The sequence below is a fragment of the Phaseolus vulgaris genome, chromosome 7, assembly GCF_000499845.2.
Source record: "Phaseolus vulgaris cultivar G19833 chromosome 7, P. vulgaris v2.0, whole genome shotgun sequence".
Classification (NCBI taxonomy): domain Eukaryota; kingdom Viridiplantae; phylum Streptophyta; class Magnoliopsida; order Fabales; family Fabaceae; genus Phaseolus; species Phaseolus vulgaris.
This window is the reverse complement of record NC_023753.2, coordinates 11,778,596-11,798,733: the sequence shown is the minus strand read 5'-3', so window position 1 is coordinate 11,798,733 and position 20,138 is coordinate 11,778,596. Positions and strand designations below refer to the sequence as shown.

Genomic DNA, 20,138 nt, shown 5'->3' with positions numbered 1-20,138 from the left:
ATAGTAAAGAAAGTATGAGTTGATTTAACAAAGCTTTATTTATAAAAGATTATTTGTAATTCAGATTAATAAAAGCAACAAATAAGGTGTTATATCATTGTTAGCTACATTGATTTGGACCATAAAGAGATTTGTGCAACTTACAAACCTTAAAAGAACAAGGCGAAAGTAGTCTAGGAGGAGACAACATATAAACGTCCTCATGAAGCTCTACATGAAGGAAAACATTATTAACATTTAATTGTGCGAAACCATCCTTCAGTGGTTGTCATAGCAAGAAATACCCTCACCTTAGTGATTTTAGCAACTAGAGAAAAGTTGTCAAGATAATCCAATAATCCAATTTGGAGGTTTGGATACAAGAAGTGCACTAAAAAATAGCAGTTTATATATAACATTTATTATAATATTTGTTTTAATATAACAAATTTTTTAATTATAATATTTTAAAAAATATTTTGAACATTTTTTTATATAAAAATATTTTATTTTATGTAAAAAATAGAGTTAAATATAAATAAAAATGTTAATTATATTGTATTCTTTTAAATATTTTGAACATTTTTTATATAACAAAAATTATTTTATGTAAAAATAAAAATTTATAATTATATTTAGTTCTTGAACTTTTATGCTAACCTAGACTGTCGGACTTGATTAATCACTCTTTGTTATTCAAAATCAATGGATTCGTTTTTGTAATTTTCTAATTGTTCCAAAGTTGTATAAATTGAATGAATTAAATTCAATTTTTCTCATTTGATCTCAGAATAGCCATAATAGACTCCACGTTGAAAGCCTGTTTGTCACATGGCAAAAATGTTACGCTGTCGTATTATGAGGATCTATTCGAATAGTTTCTATAGTTCAAGGATCTAAGTAGTCTAAAATTTTGACTAAAGACTAAAATTAATTTATGTGAAAGTACATAGATGAAAAACATATTTAACCATTATATTAATAATAATAATAATAATAATAATAATAAATATAAATGTAATCATAATAAGAATAATAATAGTTATAATATGATAACAAAGTTTTTGGTTCACTCAAGAAACGTGAATTATTAATAATAAATACAAAATATTAATAATAATAAATAATAATAATAATAATAAATAATAATAATAAAATATAATAATAATATTTATTTGCAGATGAGTATTAGTAGGAAACATGAAATTATATTTTCCACATATAAAAATTTGTAAAATATTACCTACACTGTGAATGCCTACGAATTTTGGATTGTTGGTATTTTGTCAGTAATTTCTTATCACGAATTTTGGTCATTTTATATAGATTTTTTATAATTAAAATAAGTGTTTTTGTAATTAATATAGTTAGAGATAACGAGTCTTAATCATAAATCAATAAGAAAAATTAGATATATTAAAATCTTGATCATAAATCAATAAGAAAAATTAGTTATATTAAAGTCTTGATACAGCAAATGTAGTCCATTTAATATATAAAAAAGACCCTATTTTTTTTAATTTTAATTGACAATAATTACCATCCTATCCCTTTTCTAAATAAAATGGTGGATATTTGTATGGATTTATAAATATACTTCCAACTATCAGTGTGTACAAAATAAATTGAATGTTTGAAGCTGAAGGTGTCTCTTTATATCATAGAATATAATTTATACAGTATATTAGTAATGTGTGATGTGAAGATATTAATTTAGTGGATATGAGAGTTAAATCCGAACCTAAATTAAATTGACAGTTGTGTGGAATACGTCATAATAAGTAGCATGCATGTAGTTGAAGATTGAAACATTTAACAAGAAATTATCTGGAAGCTTTATGGCACAATCGGAGGAAGTCATATATACACATCATTTGGCTCTTTACGCAGACTAGATGGAACAATAAGACGATTATCATCACAAGCATTCAAAACTATATATTTATACAAGAGGCATCGTGGGACCTCACTTCGTTCATAGTGCCTCAATTATTCATAAACTCTGACCAGAAGATTCAATTCCACTGTTATAACACCATATCAAGACAGAGTAGTGTTCCTCAACATCATTGAAACATTTCATTTCGGAGAAGAATAACATTACGTCTATTGTATTATTACACACTATGTTTTACCCTCTCTTTTCTTTTGGTATCTCTAAAGAAATGTTACCACACTTTTAAATTATTTTTTCTAATACTTGTTCAAATTTATTTAAAAAATATATTTGTTGAAATAAAAGTGAATCTTAGTATGAATTCGTGATTTAAACTATATAAAAAGTAATCCAAAAATTTGGACAGGAGTTAACATTTTATAACATTTTTTTTTCTTTCCTTTTTCCCACTCTTTGTTTTCTTTCTGTATTTTTTCTATTAAAAAATTTCTTGCCTTTTTCACTGATTGTGCTTCGCATGAGTTCTGTTTTGATTTTTAATAATTTTAAATCAATAATAAAATGCATTTTAATAATAATAATAATAATCTTTATCAAAATGGATATTACTAATAATTTAATATTTAATTCTTAGGATAACAATATCAAATACTGTTTAAATCTATCTATGTCAGTGAGCAAAGGAAGATGTCATGAATTTTTTTTTAATAAAAAATTGGTTATAATAATTACAAAACACCCTTAATTGGTGATATCCTTTTATTGCCCTACAAATTATTCTTCTCTTTTTTGTTAGGCTTCGCCGTTTATTAATTGTATTAGGCTTCAATGATATACAACTTTTAATATTAAAATTTATGGTGTGTTTTTTTTGGCAAGAGCAAAGAAAATAGAAAAGAAAAAACATAAACAATGATGATTTTTTTATATGATTGAAGGGGAAATGAAAGAAACGTTTCTTTTTTGTTTAAGAAATGTTTTTCCTCTTTAATTTAAACTAAAAAAAAAAAAACTCTTACTTTTCTTTTTTTCCAAATTGATGCGTGAATGTGACTCAATATTACAGATAAAGAATAGACTATTTTTCTTAAATTATTTATACATAGTTATATTGTGATCTTATCTGCAACTTGCAATTTGAAATTATATTTTGAACTATATTTAAAGTTATTCTTGTTTTTAATCCAAGATATTTTCGGTCAAAAGAAAAAAAAAAGGCCAATTCTTCAAAAATACTGAAATTATTTTCATACGCACAAACCTAAAATTGAATAGTTAAAGAAATAATGCTATTTGTTAATCATTTTGCACTGTAAATGGTATCAGTTATATATGAAATTTCATGTTTGTAATAAAATCAATTTATATATTTTGTTATTTATTTTGATGTGCAAATGATGAATTAACTTAAAACCAAAACAATGTACATTGAATTAAATTATATAAAAGAGTTGAATATTCTATACCCGCAAAGTCGTAAAACCCAGTACATATCATTATTAGTAAAGACATAGAAGGTGGTGTTGTGGTATGGAAGAAGTAAAAAGAACAGAGACTCAACGTGATGGAGATTACAACTCAACTAATCATACAAACCAATATACATTATATAATTAAAAATAATTCTCACCTTGATAAAATGATATAAAAATAATTCAAAATTTATTCTAGTAAAATTTGAAAGTGATTATATTATTATATTATTATTATTGGTTTCATATAGGAATCATTACAAATATCTCTTCCCAACATGAAATAACTAGTAGATTGAATTAAAAATGACACTTTCAATAAAACTAATTTACTTATATATATATATAAATAGATTTTAAGTTTAACTTAATCTTATAAAACTAACTTATAAAATAAGATTTATTTTTACTTATATAATGCGAAATATTCTTATTTTTAGTTGATATGAAATGTTTAACATACTCTCTCATATTAATACATTCAATTCGTGTGTGAAAATATATATTTATGGATGGTTCGATATTGGGTGATCTTATAAGTTCTACAAATTTTAGTTAAAATAGAATTTAAATAACTTTGATATAATATTAAAAAATAAATTTTAAGTGTAACTAAGTAAACATATAAAATAAGATTTACATTACTTATATATATTATTAAATATACTTATTTGAAGTGAAATCTTCAACCTATAATATATGTATCATAATAAGTTCTAAACAAAATGGGAGTTTGAGATTTCCACTCTCTTTTTCTGCGAAGGAGATGGGAATTGTTTAGTGGTGCAGAAACGATGCAAGCAATGGTAGGTTCATGGAAAGTTGACTATTCAAAAAACAAGGTACTGATAAGGTCTAAAATTTTAAGAATGTTAGAAAAAGCTATGGGCATGCACAGTACGCCATACCCACTTGCCAAGTAGCCATTTCTCAGTTTCTTTCTTTATTGGACAAATGTCTAATTATCAACTTGTTCACACTTTCCTAGGTCATGCTATGGACCCCTCCTCAATGTCTATTAACTTTCTCAATTTTTGCCAATTTTTCTCCACAGTACAAAATTTCATATTTCATTTCACAATCATAAGAAAAGGTCTATACAAAGAAAAAAATAATAATATAAATGTAAGTTGAAAATGAGAGAGAAGGAAAATAAATAAACGTCAAAATTAAAACATTCGAAAAAATGAGAGATAAAACGTTATAATTTGTCATCCCAACCATATCATCTTCTACATCATAAAAGTTTAAGCGTAAATTTAAATTCTGTTAATCTTGCGAAAATAATTATATAATTTGATTAAATCTTAACATTATTTTTTAATATTAAGACATCTAGTTTAATTAGTTGAATGTAGAGTTTCTAAATTATTTCCATATTTATGGATGAAAAAAAAAACAGTGATTCACCGACAAGCATTAACCTAACCTAAGGTGAAATAATTTTTTTTGCCTAATTGGATAGAAAATACTCAATCTGTATGTACTTAATAAGGTTTTCAGCCATAATCTCATGCTTTAACCAATGATTAAAAAATTAATGAAATAACAATTGTGAAAGATTTTTTCCTTCTAAATCTTATATTAAACATAAAAGATCGAAATCTTATACTCAATGCTACAAGTTAAACAAGAATCAGATGACGAGATGATGGTAAAGTAAGCTGAAATCATGAAATGGAGAACACCGCACATGCAAACTACATGCACAAGTGACAATAAGCAATTGGTTTTTCTTAAGAAGATGAATTTGAGTAATAATTTTTGGAGTAGGAAATAGCTGTTCACAGTTAATGTCCCTGTGTCTAAAAGACAAGTACTCTCACAGAAAACAATACAAAAATAAGCAGTTGTACTCAAGGTTCCTTTATTTTAAAACGAAAAAACTGTTATATATTTTGCCCTAATATTTCCTTTTTCTTTTTTGTCTAAGAATATACAGCTTGTAACAAGTGGCAACTTGAAACATGGCCACCATCCATCAATCTACTAGCTCTACCTCCTCAAACATTGTCCCATGAATTCAACAATTACAAAATTCACAAAAACAAACGTAAAAACTATAATGTTACAAAGCTCCGATTACTTTTAACTTTTTGCTACATTCGAATGCAAACAGTTCCATCTCTTTTCGCTTCCCCTCATAACCAACCCGGACACCATCCGAACCGGGTAGTTTCAAAAGGTTCACCCCGAAAAGCCGAACCATCTGAACCTGCTCAACAACTGGTCCCACCGGGACAAACAAACCGCCAGCATTATTGTTATTAAGCTCACAAATACCGCCACTGCTCCTGGCCTTGCAGTCTATATAAAGCTGCCGGTCCGGTCCAGTTGACTTGAAAAACCGAACCGCGTCACCGGCTCTCAAATTATTCTCCTTCACGAACCGGCTCCATCCTTTGGTAAGAACGTAGCTCTGGCTACTATTCCAATACGAGTAACGAAACCGCCACACTTTCCCTCCAACGTCCTCGAAGTTCAAAAGCACTCCCTTCGCCGCCGCCGCCGCAGTGCACAGCGAGACTCCGCTACCGGATCCAGTGCTCAAGGGGAAGTGCTTCTCCGCGTGCTGCTTCGGTATAACCAATCTATTCAGCTTCCCGACGTCGCTGGGCGTGACCGTTTTCTCGAAAAGCTGCTCACGCGCCTGCGGGTCAAACGCGCCGCTCGATGCAGCCTCGGCAGCGCGGCGGCGCCTGCCGCAGCGAGTGCTCTGCTGGAGCTCGTCGTCGTAGGTGTGTTTGCGGAGCATGTCGACGATCTCGGACTTGGAATGCGAGTTAAGGAACTCAGACTCTGCGTCGTCGCCGGCTCCGGCAAGAGGCTTGAAGTTGGTGACAGCGTCGCGTCCGCGGAACCTCTGCGCGGCGATGTCGTAGGCTCTGGCGGCTTCGTCTTCCTCGTTGAAGGTGCCGAGCCAGACGCGCTGGTGCTTCTCGTAAATCTGAGCGCCCCAACGACCGTTGGGTTGCGGTACCACGCCTTTGTATTTGGAGGAAGGAAGTTTGCGGGATTCGGCCTCGCCGGAAACAGCGTCGGGGTCGACGCCGCCACTTCCGACGCGGATGAGAGGCGGCGGAGATTGGTTGGGAGGAAGGGAAAGAGAGTCGCTGGTGGTGGTGGTTTCATCCGTTGAACTGCCTGCATCCATTTTGCGTTTGTAACCGTTAACTAACTAAATTTGGTTTGTGTGGAGTGAGTGAAGAGAATGGGTTTGGTTATTTGAGTATTTAAAGTAGTATAGGATGAAGTAGTGTATGAAGAGACAGAGGGAGAGGAAATTGAGAGAGTAAAAGAAGCTGGAGAATAGGTGTGGTTTGATTTGTGGGTGGATATTATTTATATAGAGAAGGAACTAGGAAGATGAGGTTGTGTTACTTAATGCAACATGAAATTTAAGCATTTCAATTTCAATGAATTTGGTATGGAGGGATGCATGATATGTGGTGTGGGTGGGTCAACCATTGGAGAAGGAGAAAAATTCATTGATAGGGAGAGAGAGATAAGATTACACTAGAAAATCACTAGATTTCACATGGAGGTAATTTATTACATTCGTAAAATTATACAATGATAAATACAATTCACTATTTTCTTCATCTTCTTTTTAAATCATATTATTTATAATGTTTATTATTTTGTCTCTCTTTTAAATTCATATTATATACCATGTTGATATTTTATATATATATATGAACAATTTAATGACCGATAATGTCTACTAATATTACTTTTGTGTCATTTAAATTTTTCCTTATGTAAAACTTTAAATAACTTAAATATATTACAAAATTAATCTCTTGAATATTTTTTTATTGGCAATAAAAATAAAATTAATGGGAGTACCAGGACTACCTAACCCATATATAAAAAAAAAATCTTATAGCAAAATATAATATGGTACACGATATGTACATCATGACCCTGCCTCAAAATGAAAACAAAAATTACAATAACTCATTCGCCCCTCCAAAACACAAAACAGGGAAAAATTGGAATCCCTACAGGTGAAACTATGAAATCGTCTATCCTACACAAAGAACAACAAAATTCCAAAAGTCATTAGAGTGGTAACTTGTAAACCAATAAATAAAGATTTTGTGTACATGTCATAACACAAAGAAAGATTTCTGCAACCTTGTTTGAAAAATTTGCAGCCCGCTATAATCAACAAAATCACCTTCTGCAACATTGATTTCCATTTCAGAATCTACAGACCCTATAAACACAAAAAAACACCATCACAACTAATTGACATAGATCAGGAGACAAATCAAAACTAGGTAAAAGTGTGTCACAACATCAATTATAACATAGATCCTGACTTATTTTATAGAACTTAGACAAACATAAGGATTTAGGCACCATTCAAAATAAGAGAAATTTGCAGATTTTGTCTTACCAGTTATCCAAGACTAGGATTTGAGCTGAGCAAGGTAAAAATCTCCATGGGATCAGATGTAGCATTCCTAAAGACAATGTGATTCCTTTGATTCCAAATTTTAGCAATGATGGCTACCCACATTCAACCCAAAACTCTGTTTCCAGCTGTTTTTAGCCTACATGACCTAAATTGACTAAAATACAGTTTTTGTACACAATACATTACTGTGCCCTCTCCAATCTAGTTAAGACAATGATGTCAAAAAATAATAGAAAAAAGATAAATTTGAAAGAGATGATTAACAAGTTCATCACATAAGCCACAAAAAAACACAAAGTGCACTAGCAAGCCTTCGACCCTTCTTACAAAGATTATCAATAGTAGCCACTTTATTATGCATCACTCTCCAAGCTAAACACTGAGCACGAGATAGGGCATTAACCAACAAAAAACTATCATAGATTGAACCGTCTTCCCCATTGATTTCATTATGCGGTAAGTTATACGCAGAGTTTACCTTATAAGACTTTGCATCGTGTCTCCAAATCCATCTATCTAGCTTTCCAATTGTTAGTTGTATACCTCAAATTTTACTCATTAACTTATCATTCAACTCAGATTCTCGTTCCAACAGTTCTCTTCTACATTTGAGTGATCAAATTCAACTGTTATTTTCCCATCTTCCAACCTCAAACAACCTTTCATCTTTGTAGTTAGAAAAATTATATAACCTAGCAAATTTATGTTTTAACAACTCGTTTCCAATCCATTTATTCTGCCAGACCTTATGTTTTTTCCATACCCAATTTCCTAATCAATGTTATCCTCTAGATTATAGCACCATTCCTACATCATTCCTACATCCCTAAGATCTCTCTAATAAAGAGATTGAGAGGTATCCTCCTATAAATTTTATAAATCTCTCCAAAATCCCTATATTTAGAATTCAAAATATAAATTCATAACCCTTTCTTATCTGAACCAAGCCTCCATATCAACTTTTCGAGTAGAGAAATGTTAAAGATTCTTAAATCCCTAACCCATAGACCACCATTTTCTTTTGTATTACAAATTCTATCCCAAGCAATCTAGTTAATTTTCTTTTCGTCTTTCCCCAACCCCAAAGAAACTTTCTTTACATTTTCTCGATAGAGGACACAACAACAAGTAACATTTAAAGATAAACATATAGAATAGAGGAAGAGATGTAATCTCCGATTTTTGTAGTTAGATCCTTACTGCAGAGGTATTTCCCTTTTGACCCTTATAATCTACACCTAATTTTCTCCGCAACCCCATCCCAAAAAGAGATAAACATGTGGTTTCCCCAACAGGCATGCCCAAATAAGTAAAGAGGTAGACATAACATCATAGTTCAATATAGTTGCAAATATATTTATCGCCCCTACATCAACATACTTCCCACTTATTATGCTCTTAAGATAATTTATCTTTAAACCGGAGACTAACTCAAAGTATCTCAATATGATTTTAATCACAAAAATATTTTCAGTTGTGGTCTTGCATAAAAATAGTGTATCATTTACGTATTCTAACAAGTTAATCTTAACATCCCCTTTCCCCACCAAGACACTTTGAAGAAGATTGTTTTTAACCACTTGTCTAACCGTCTCAACAAGTCCATCAACAACTACAATGTATAAGAGAGATACCCGAGGGTCACCCTTTTAGACACATGGTCAATCTACTGACTAACACGTAAAAAAAATATTAAGCTAGTGTTGATTCTTTCGGTAAGTGTACCAAGTCAAATGTAGTATTTTGTCTCAAAAGACGAATGTCGAACCCACAAGGAACATTTTCTCTTAAAATTTTACTTCGTAACACTCACTAAGTATCACAATATGTAAAATAATTTGATTCAAGATACATCGACATTATTTGAAGAATTTTTACTGGTAAATTAAATAAAAACAAAGTAAATGATTACAAGAATTCAGTTAATAAGATTGGGATTGATGTTAATATTTCTCACTCATTTGTATTTTGAATACATAAAAATATACAATACTCTAAACTACTAGATATTGATGCAACAAAAAAGAGTCATTCACATTGATTCCTCAATTATGAAATTATTAAGATCATCTCCTAAACACAGATTCCTAAATTATTTAGTAGATTTCTTGGCATGAAGAAAATATGTTATAAAGCATTTGATGTATCGAAACCTATTCCTAGCATATATATATAAAGTACTTTCATTTATGTCAGATTCTCATAAATACTTTCCATTCATCCAAAGATCTAATTCAAGAATAGAATCAAGCTTTAAGCATAAAATGAAAATACGAATATCAAATAGGAACAAAAAAACATATATAAATATTATCAAAATACATAGGAGTTTGAAAGGATTACATTAAATCCCAAAGGAAGGAAATTAGCCACTAATGATTACCATTACACACTCCAAAAGATTATGGTAATCAAAAGAAGAGAGTTGAAATATTTTCTTCTTCATGTACAACTACTAGGGTTTGTTCAAGATTGCTCTTCTCCTATCATTCTTCGTATTAGCCTATTTTCAAGCTTTTGGTAAGTGACTTATCGCTCAAGCTAGCCATATCTCGCTTAAGAGAGACCTCTAATTTAAAACCCCTTATCTCTAGAGCATTTTTTCTTAGGCGAGTTCTGGGCAAGGCTTGAGCGCTTGGGCGAGCTTGGCACTAGAAGGAAGCATGGTCCTTAGAGCATTATCGCTTGGATGAGCCTTGAGCGAGTGCACAAGATCTTAGTGATTGGGCGAACTTGAGCAAGTTTGGAAATGAGATAAGGCTTGCCTCTAGACCACTCTCGCCTAGGCGAGACTCGCTTGCCTGAGCGAGATTCTTGGATGTCTAACTCCTTGTTTTCTATCTTCTAAAGTCTCTTTATTCATCCTCTAGCCCTTTGCTCTATCTTTCCTTAATTTCCTGAAATTAACACAAAGTTGGGATCAAATGGCTTCTTTAATATCATGATTAAAAAATATATCGTTCAAGTCTAAACTTCTCAAATTAGGGTTGAGTCATAGATTAATTAACAATTAAAATCTACAAATACCTAAAGTTTTACATGAAATTTTACTAAATTATGACACTTATCATCTAGATCAAAGTTAACATCCTGATTTAAAATTATAAAACATAATTAGTTTTTTCCTCTCTAACATGGGGAAAAAATGTGTCCACCTTATGAAATAAATAAAAGATGCGTTACTTCATACTTTATATGTGTTATATATATATATATATATATATATATATAATTTTTGTTTAAAAATTAAAGAAGATTTTCATTTGAATTTTTTTTTAAGAAGATACATTTTTCTTTTTTATTTCTACAGTTACTTCAACTTTCGAAGTGGATTTTCACAGGTTTTTGTGAAATCATAAGATGATAGAGCTAGGATCACTCCCTTGGATTCGAGGTCAAGGGAAAAAATCTCCAGAAAACATATAAGAGAGAAGATAGTAAATAATTCTTGTTTTTCTTTCCTTTTCATCCCTTTCATCATGGTTGTATTTAAACAAATTATCTAACGCCAATTATTGGCAACCCGCAATACTAGGAAACAGAAAAACAGAATTGGATTGCGTATCTACACCTATGACTCAACAGAAAAACAAAATTGCATATGACTCGGCATAATTCTCCCTTCACACATAGTCACTTAGGTAAGTGGGTTTTTGGGTCATCCTAATGGTTCTAGATGATTGGGCCTTTGCATTCCTATCATCACCCTCCTCTGGGAGAATCACCTTTTCCTCAAGGTGAAACTTGTGTTGAAGATCATCCCATTTTTCCCTGCTTGTGTCTTCCGGAGCCAAACCAAGCCATTGCACCAATACCAAGAGAGAAGGTGGCGAAGTAGAAGTGTCCCATTTGCGGTCCAAAATAGCCAAAGGTTGAACAAATGGATGGTTATCGTGGGTATCTGGTGGTAATGGATCAATATTGTGAATGAGTGGACCTTTATGAAGTTTCAGCAAAGAGCAATGAAACACAGGGTGTATCTTTGAACCAGAGGGTAAATTCAAATGATAAGCAACTGCCCCAATCTGTTCTGTGATGTGAAAAGGACCATAAAACCTTTTAGATAATTATGATATGTCAAATTAGAAATAGAACTATGGCGGTGAGGCTGCAATTTGACATAAACACAATCTCCTATATTATAGGATATATCTCTCCTTTTGCTATCACCTTGTAGTTTCATGGCAACTTGAACCTTGAGTAAACAGTTCCTTAATTTGAGCAACATTCTTGTCTAGAAGCCAACAAATTGTCTACAACTTCAATGGAAAATGAACCAAGCAAATAGTGAGGTATGGATGGAGGACTTTTGCCATACATAAGCTCGAAAGGTGTGACTCCAGTAGAGGAATGTACAACAGTATTGTAAGACCATTCTGATAGAGAAAGAAATTTATACCAGGTGGAAGGTTTATCAGAAACAAAGGAACACAAATACTGCTTAAGTACTTGATTAAGGACCTCCGTTTGACCATTAGTTTTGGGATGGTATGAAGTGCTCATGCGTAGTTTTGTGCCACATATTTTAAACAACTTGCGCCAAAATTGACTGATGAAAATGGGGTTACGGTTTGAGACTAGGCTACGAGGGAAGCCATGGTGTTTGCACATCAAGTCCAAAAAAACAGAAGCCACCTTGAAAGCCCCATATTTTGGAGGAAGTGCGCCAAAGTGAGCACCCTTAGAAAAACGATCCACCACAACAATAATAGCAGTATGGCCCTGGGATGGTGGTAGGCCAATGACAAAATCCAAAGAAATGTCTTCCCAAATGGCTGTTGGGATTGGCAGTGGCTGAAGTAAGCCTGTCGGTTTCTTGGTCTCATACTTGACTTGTTGGAAAGTGCTACACTGAGAAATGAAGTGCTCAACATCCTTGCGCATGTCAGCCCAGTAAAAACTTTCTTACAACCTATGTAAGGACTTCGCTACCCCCATATGGTCTTCCAAAGGATTCTTGTGGTATTCCTCCATCAATAGCAGTTTAAAGTGATTAGTAGGGTCGAGCCAGATCTTTCCTTTAAAGAAATTGATACCATTTTGAATTTTATAATTTGTAAAACAGGCGGGGTTGTGCTGTATTTGTGTGACTAATTTATGGAAATCGGGGCTATCAATTAAGGACTTGCACAGGTCCTCCAATAAGGTGAAATTGGGCATGGAAAGCACAAAAAATTGACCCTCAATGTGCTCAGAGATGCGAGATAAGGCATCTGCGACAATATTGCTTTTCCCCACTTTATATTGGATGGAATAATCGTAGCCCAGTAGTTTGGAGAGATACACTTGTTGCTCATGTGTTTGGATTACTTGAGACATCAATTCCTTCAGGCTCTTATGATCTGTGAGAATGACAAATGGGTGACCCAACAAATATTGGCGCCACTTGCGCACAGCCGTTGTGATCGCATGCAACTTCCTAACATATGTAGAAGCGCGGTAATCTAGGACAAAAAGGTTTGCTAAAGAAAGTAATGGGATGTGAATGTTGCATGAGAACAACCCTCATGGCCAGTCCTGACGCATCGGTTTCCAAAACAAAGGGAACAGTGAAGTCGGGAAGAGCAAGAACCGGGGCCTCTGTCATAGCTTTCTTGAGGCGTTCAAATGCTAATTGTGCATTCGGATTCCACTGAAAACAATCCCTATGCAACAAAGCAGTTAGAGGTGAAGCAATAGTTGCATATCCCTTAATAAATTTGCAGTAAAAACCTGTGAGTCCAAGAAATCCTCGCAAGGACTTAATGGTGGAGAGAACGGGCCAATCCAACATGGCCTGTATTTTTTATGGATCAAGTTCCACACCCTTTTAGGACATTGTGTGGCCGAGATACTGCAATTGACGTTTACCAAAAAGGTACTTGGAATTTTTGAGAAAGAATTTCCTATCTCGTAGTGCCTGAAAAACACACTCCAAGTGGGAAATGTGTTCTTTGAATGAGTTGCTATATACAAGAATGTGATCAAATAACACAATTGCAAACATGCGAAGGAATGGTTTGAGAAGCTCGTTCATGGTTGCCTGAAAAGTGGAAGGGGCGTTACAAAGTCCAAATGGCATGACCCTATATTCATAGTGGCCTTAGTGGGTGCAGAAAGCTGTCTTAGGGATGTCGTGTTCATCCATAAGGATCTGGTGAAAACCTTGCCTCAAATTAAGAGGCATTGGCCAATTCATCTAAAAGTTCATCAATTATCGGTATTGGAAAACGATCCTTTATGATGATCAAGTTTAAAGCCCAATAGTCCACGCAAAAACACCAACTCTTATCCTTTTTCTTAACCAGCAAAACAGGGGAAGAAAATGGGTTGTGGCTGAGTTGAATCATACCCGAGGATAGCATTTCATCAGCCTGTTTCTCTATTTCTCCCTTTTGGAAATGGGGGTAGCGATATGGTCGCACATTTACGGGGTTAAAATTGGGTAGTAAGTGTATTTTGTGGGTAATATTGCAGGAAGGAGGTAGTTGAGTAGGTGTCTGAAAAATGGTGTGGTATGCAGTTAAGAGGGAGGTTATTTCTGGGATATGTTGGTTTGAGGTAGGGTCAGTGTTTGGGGATTTGGTTTCAATGATTGAAGTGTGAAAAAATGCAGATGCGGGATTGATTTGAAGGAGTCGTTTGACTTGTTGTGCAGAGGCGTCCACAGGCTTGGTAGGAGCATCTGCACAAAATTGGATGAGCTCCCCGTGTTTGATAAATTGCATTGTCATTGTGTCAAAATCAGTAATGATGGGACCCAAACGTTTGAGCCACTGAATCCCCAATACAATATCTGCACCACTAATAGGGAGTACATGACATCAAAAGTGCACCCTTGAAAAGACACAGTAGTGTGAGGACACATGTGCAAACAGTCTAGTACTGTTCCATTGCCTACCGTGACCTTTAGCCCGTGCGTAACTTTTGTGGGTAGTGCAAGGAATTTAGCTACCCGAGTTTGCACAAAGTTCTGCATGCTACCACCATCGATGAGGATAGTAACGCGAGATTGACCAATTTGACCATATAAACGAAATGCTTCAAGTGCAGAGGAACCCAAAAGAGCGTTGAAGCTGATTTGGGCGTCCGTGTTGTCAGGGTATGTAGGGAGGTATTCAATGATGAGAGGAGGTGAGGGGTCGGGGTCAGGATATTGATCATCATCCTGACTGATTAATAGGAAGAAACGAGCCTTACAATTATGGTTGGGGCCAAATTTTTTGTCGCAATTAAAGCAAAGACCCTTCTCTCTACGGGCAACTCTTTCCTCTGGGCTCAACCTACAAAAATGGATTTTGGGTGGGGTGGGGAGAAGTGGGGTTGTGGTAGTGTTGGTGGTTGTGGAAGGCACATATGTAGTGAGTTTACCCCTGTAATCGCGATGGCGGTCCTCAATCTTGTCTTCGTGGAGTTTTGCCAGGGCCATGGCTTGAGGAAGAGACAAAGGTTGTAATGCTTGAACCTCTCTATGAATATCCGGTGAGAGCCCGAAGATGAAGCAACTAAGGAGGAATGAAGGAGCGAGGCCAACAATGCGATTTGCCAAATTTTCAAACTCATTCAAATAATCGTTAACAATACCATGTTGAGTAAGTTTGAACAAGGCTCCTTTGGGGTCATCATAGAACGACGACGCAAATCTAGTTTCGAGAGCTTGGAGCAAGCTAGGCCACAACGTGATGAAGCCGTTGCGAAACATCCATTGAAACCTACTCAGAGCAGGGCCATCCATGTAGAATGATGCCACTGTGATACGGTCCTCGTCGGGTGTCCCTTGGTAATCGAAGAATTGTGAGATTTTGAAGATCCATCCCATGGCTTCATTACCATCAAAACGTGGAACCTCAAGCTTAATAAGTGGTCGGTTCGTAAAGGGCGGTGGCGGTGGTGGTGGGTGGGGATGGGTGGTGGGTGTGTGGGTTGTGGTGCTGAGAGAGTTCTGTTGCTCGAGAATGGAATCAGTTTTGAGGAAAAGTTCATGTTGGTTAGAGGTGAGGGTGGTTTGATTTTGGGTGAGGTGAAGAATGGCCTCTTCTAGGCGATCGGTGGTGACTTTGGAGCACGCATTGTGTTAGGTCATGGTGGTGAGAGGGCAGGTCAGAGCAATTGATAGAGCTAGGATCACTCCCTAAGTTTCGAGGTCAAGGGAAAAAACCTCCATAAAACATATAAAAGAGAAGATAGGAAATAATTCTTGTTTTTCTTTCCTTTTCATTCCTTTTCATTCCTTTCATCATGGTAGTATTTAAACAAATAATCTAACGCCAATCATTGGCAACCCGCAATACCAGGAAATAGAAAAACAGATTTGGATTGCGTATCTACACCTATGACTTAGCATAATTCTCTCTTCATACATAGTCACTTAGGTAAGTGGGTTTCCGAGTCATCTACAGTCATTTTTCTTTCTATAGTTACTTCAACTTTCGAAGTGGATTTTCACAGGTTTTTGTGAAATCATAAGAGTAGGATAAAAAATTAAAATTAAAAAAGAAATGCTTGCAATGCATGTAATTTTTAACACAGTGGTGATAGAAATCACTGAAAATGTTGGATATTATTTTTTGTTTAATGACTTTGACTCATAATTTTATATTTGTTATAGTTATTAGTAAAACAATAATCGTAAGGAAGTGTCAATGGACTATTAACACTTCTATTTTTAAAATAGTTTTTTAATAAGTAAATAAAGAATAGAAATAAATAGGAAATATTTTAGGAATATTTCAATCCTATTATAATGAAGCAGAAGAATGTGTATATGATAACTCTAAAAGAAAAACCATCAAAACTTGTATACATCAACTATGTATACTTCAAAACCTAACCTATAAGTAATCTCAAAGTCCTTATTTACATCAACCTCTCCACCTTTACAATTTAAAGATTGTCATGACCTCAATTATCAAGATTACACAAAATTAAAAAAAAAAAAATACAAGAAACCCAAAACGACTTCAAATTAGTTTATCTAATTGGATAGCAGTTTTGTGTAATTACAAAGTAATGTTATTTCTTTGAACAAATCATCACATCATATTGTGTAAAAAAAATCCTCCTATTGCCTTATAAAAAAAATACTTTTTTGATATCTTGAATATATAAAACATGGTCAATACTCTATGTAAGTAAAGTGGGAGGATTATTATTCGTAATAGTAACTATTAAGCTTTTCCATTTTAGATGCCCTTTTACTATTAATATTTGCTTATGTTTAAACAATAATAAAAACATTTTAGCATAAATCAAATACATTCAATTGCAATTTTCTTAAATAAACTAATTAAAACTATCATTCGATTTTTAATTTAGAAGTAAATAAAGAAAATACTAATAAAGGACTTATTCCCAATCAGTACCCGTACGGGATAACAAATAATATGGACCAATAATTTATGGGGCCAAATTATAGTTGCCCAATGTTAATGAACTAAAGTTTATATGAGAAGGGAAAATAACCTAAATGAGATTTCCATTTGGAGCTACTTGAGTGATCACTTTATGACAACAAATTTGTCTATATCCAAATAAAAATCAATCTTACACCCAAAGATACATAAAAACATTTTGTGACAATATTGGAAGGAGGAGGGTATTAGCATTAGCTTATTATAGAAATATGTAGCGGGTCACAAATTAGTATGGGTCATGTGCAATGATATACCTATAATTATATGGTATTAAGATTGTCTATATAAGATTACTGATAGCTATTGATGAAGAGCTTGAGTATGCACGTATTTAAATATAAGTATTTGAGTAAAAATATTGTATAAGGGTTGAGACACTCTTAAAAATTCTATTTTAATTTTATTAATTTATCGTTGATAAAAAAATAGAAATAAAAAGTAGAATTTAGATTAGAGAAAAGGTGATAAAAGGGAAAATAGAAGTAGATACATATGGATGAATAGGATATTTTGTGGTGAATATGGGCTTGAGATGTGGGTTGTGTATGTGAGGGAGGACCCACATGAGAGGGTGTGGACCATGAGTTGGTGAAGTTCATATAAGAAACATGATGGGGTTCACGAGGAGGGTGGACCTTCATTCTCTCAAGTTCATCCCCCCTAAGCTTTCCTGCTACCCCAGTCTCCACACACACCCACTCTTCTCTTTTTATCTTCTTTCCTTATCTTAACCAAAACACCTTATCACCTTTTCTTGCAACATCAAAATCTACAATTATCATATTAACCATGTGTTTATAAGTATCATCATCATCACCATCATCAATAATAGCTAGTGACAATAAATGATGGTGTATTTTTCCCAATTAAGTGTTTGTGTGTGTGTTTTTTTTTACCTAAAAGATGCATGCTCTCAACCAAAAACAAATTCTTCCCCATCCATCAGTCCCCACCTAACTTAACATCCAGTTCCAGTTTGTCTTTTCGACCAGGTTCGCCTCAGTATTATTCCACAATTTTAACAAAAATAGAAAACGAATAAAGAAAAAGCACATCCATTGCACTATCCTCCTTTTGCTCACCACAATATTCATCCTTCATTCATTTCTATTGTTTGTCCCATGATTTCTTTATCCACAATCCTACTTCTTAGAATGACTAGGATTGGGTCATTCAGACAATTATTGTCACCCTCACCTACAATATACATACCATAATTTAGCCTTTTGGAGTTTACATATTGCATTACTGTCCTTACATCTTCCTAATACATTTTGCACTACAATCACATCACTCACAATTCTATCTATCTATTGAAAACAAGCTTAATAATTCATGTGACAAAGAACCTTATACTTTCATTATTATTGGTAGTGGAAGTAGTAGTATTATCATTGATATAGCTGTGTGTGAGTTGTGGGAATAAATGAGAGCCAGACATGCTATGAACAGGGAAACAGTTTGAATGATAGGATGAGACTGTAATAGTTTTTTTATGGATAAAAAAGAAAAAAGAGAATTGAAATTGGTGTTGTGGTGTGGTGTGGTGTGTTGTGTTGTTAGCATGTAGAACAAAATTCCGTATTATTGGGCAAATACATGATGTACGGAAAGAGTCCTTTGGCATGGGAAAGAATGGTCCACATAGCAAGTTGATGAAAACCTGAGGGCTCTAAGAGGGTGGGCCACTTAATTAGTTTTTCTTTGATGAGTGAGTTCTTCTTCACTGGTTTTGGTTTTGGTGGACCCTCCTATAATAACACTAAGAGAATCCCACCTAAACTTTTAAATTATAGCTCCAAGAAAATTTTAAGGATAATCCATGCATGGACATGGACATGGACATGGTGGATCATTAATTATTACCAATAATATATGCACCTTACATTCATCAAATAATGCAAACAATCTAATTAATTATCTGTCAGTGGTTTAGCTCTCAATTGCTGTCTCAACCCATCCAATTCTATGCAACTTATACTTCATTTTCTGCATTATTCCAAAATTTTATTTTATTTCTTGCTTCTTCTGTTCATATTTCTAAGGATACAATAATGTACTATTTATATTTTCCTACTTTCTCTTTAATTTAAAAACTGACTTCAAGATTTTAAATTCAATTTTTTTTTTTGAAAAAATGGCTTAATGTTTTAAAAAAAAAATTATTTTGAAAAAAAAAATTGTAAAACAAAATGATTTATAATTTTACCCCAAAGCTGCCTTTAAAACAGGTGCAACAACACCGAAGCCTCTTTTTTTTTAATTTTTATCAAAAGTGTTTTTTAACACCAGATAACCACACCTTTGTCGAGAATTGAACCAACTTTCTTTAAAACTAAAAAAATACACATTATATTATTTCTTTTATTTATTTCAAGTGTAATTAATATTTTAACTGTATGGTACGGAATAAATATTTATTTGTATAACTAAAATGCATGATAAGTAAATATTTCTATATAATTACATTTTTCATTTATGATGAATAATATATAGATTGTGATACAATGTTTTTTAATTATTAATATTTTAAAATATTAAAAATAAAAGTATTAAGAATAATAAATTAAAAGATATTGAAAAAACTAAAATTTTCGTTTCCTAAAATAATTCAATGGAATTACTGGAGAAACATCAAATTTAAATAGAAATTAAAGTTTTAGCTTATGACAAATTATTTGACGTTTCGAGGGACTATACAATTTTTTCACTTTACAAACAACTTAAAAATATTGTTTTAAGTAAAAAAATGGTGGTCTTTAACTTTAGTCAACAATTTTTAACATTAGTTATAACAATTTGATCATGATTTTTCTAATCATAGTTGTGGTCATTACTCAAAGACAACGACTTCTTTTTTCTATAATCACAAGTATTTTTAAATCTGTTACCTTATATGAATACAATATGTCACCAACATTTAGATAACCTTTTGTTTATTTTATAATTTTAGACAACATATTTTAGTCGTG

General features: G+C 33.3%; 2 protein-coding genes across 2 annotated transcripts; both read right to left on the bottom strand.

Annotated features, from left to right (window-relative positions):
• Positions 1-5,198: 5,198 nt before the first annotated feature.
• On the bottom strand, positions 5,199-6,711 carry LOC137828555 (AP2/ERF and B3 domain-containing transcription factor RAV1-like). Its single transcript, XM_068635175.1, has one exon. It carries the CDS (start codon positions 6,500-6,502, stop codon positions 5,417-5,419), a length of 1,086 nt encoding a protein of 361 aa, XP_068491276.1. The 5' UTR covers positions 6,503-6,711; the 3' UTR covers positions 5,199-5,416.
• Positions 6,712-13,929: 7,218 nt separating this feature from the next.
• Positions 13,930-15,572, bottom strand: LOC137829044 (uncharacterized). Its single transcript, XM_068635838.1, has 2 exons — positions 14,630-15,572; positions 13,930-14,549 (listed from the first exon to the last, which is right to left on the bottom strand). Exons 1-2 carry the CDS (start codon positions 15,570-15,572, stop codon positions 13,930-13,932), a joined length of 1,563 nt encoding a protein of 520 aa, XP_068491939.1.
• Between the last annotated feature and the right edge of the window lie 4,566 nt (positions 15,573-20,138).

Coding starts and splice junctions, on each gene's coding strand:
- LOC137828555 (XM_068635175.1), bottom strand. CDS start 6,502: ATGGATGCAGGCAGTTCAACGGATGAAACCACCACCACCAGCGACTCT.
- LOC137829044 (XM_068635838.1), bottom strand. CDS start 15,572: ATGGGATGGATCTTCAAAATCTCACAATTCTTCGATTACCAAGGGACA. Junction 14,550..14,629: donor CAATGGAACAGTACTAGACT/GTTTGCACATGT, acceptor TTAGTGGTGCAG/ATATTGTATTGGGGATTCAG.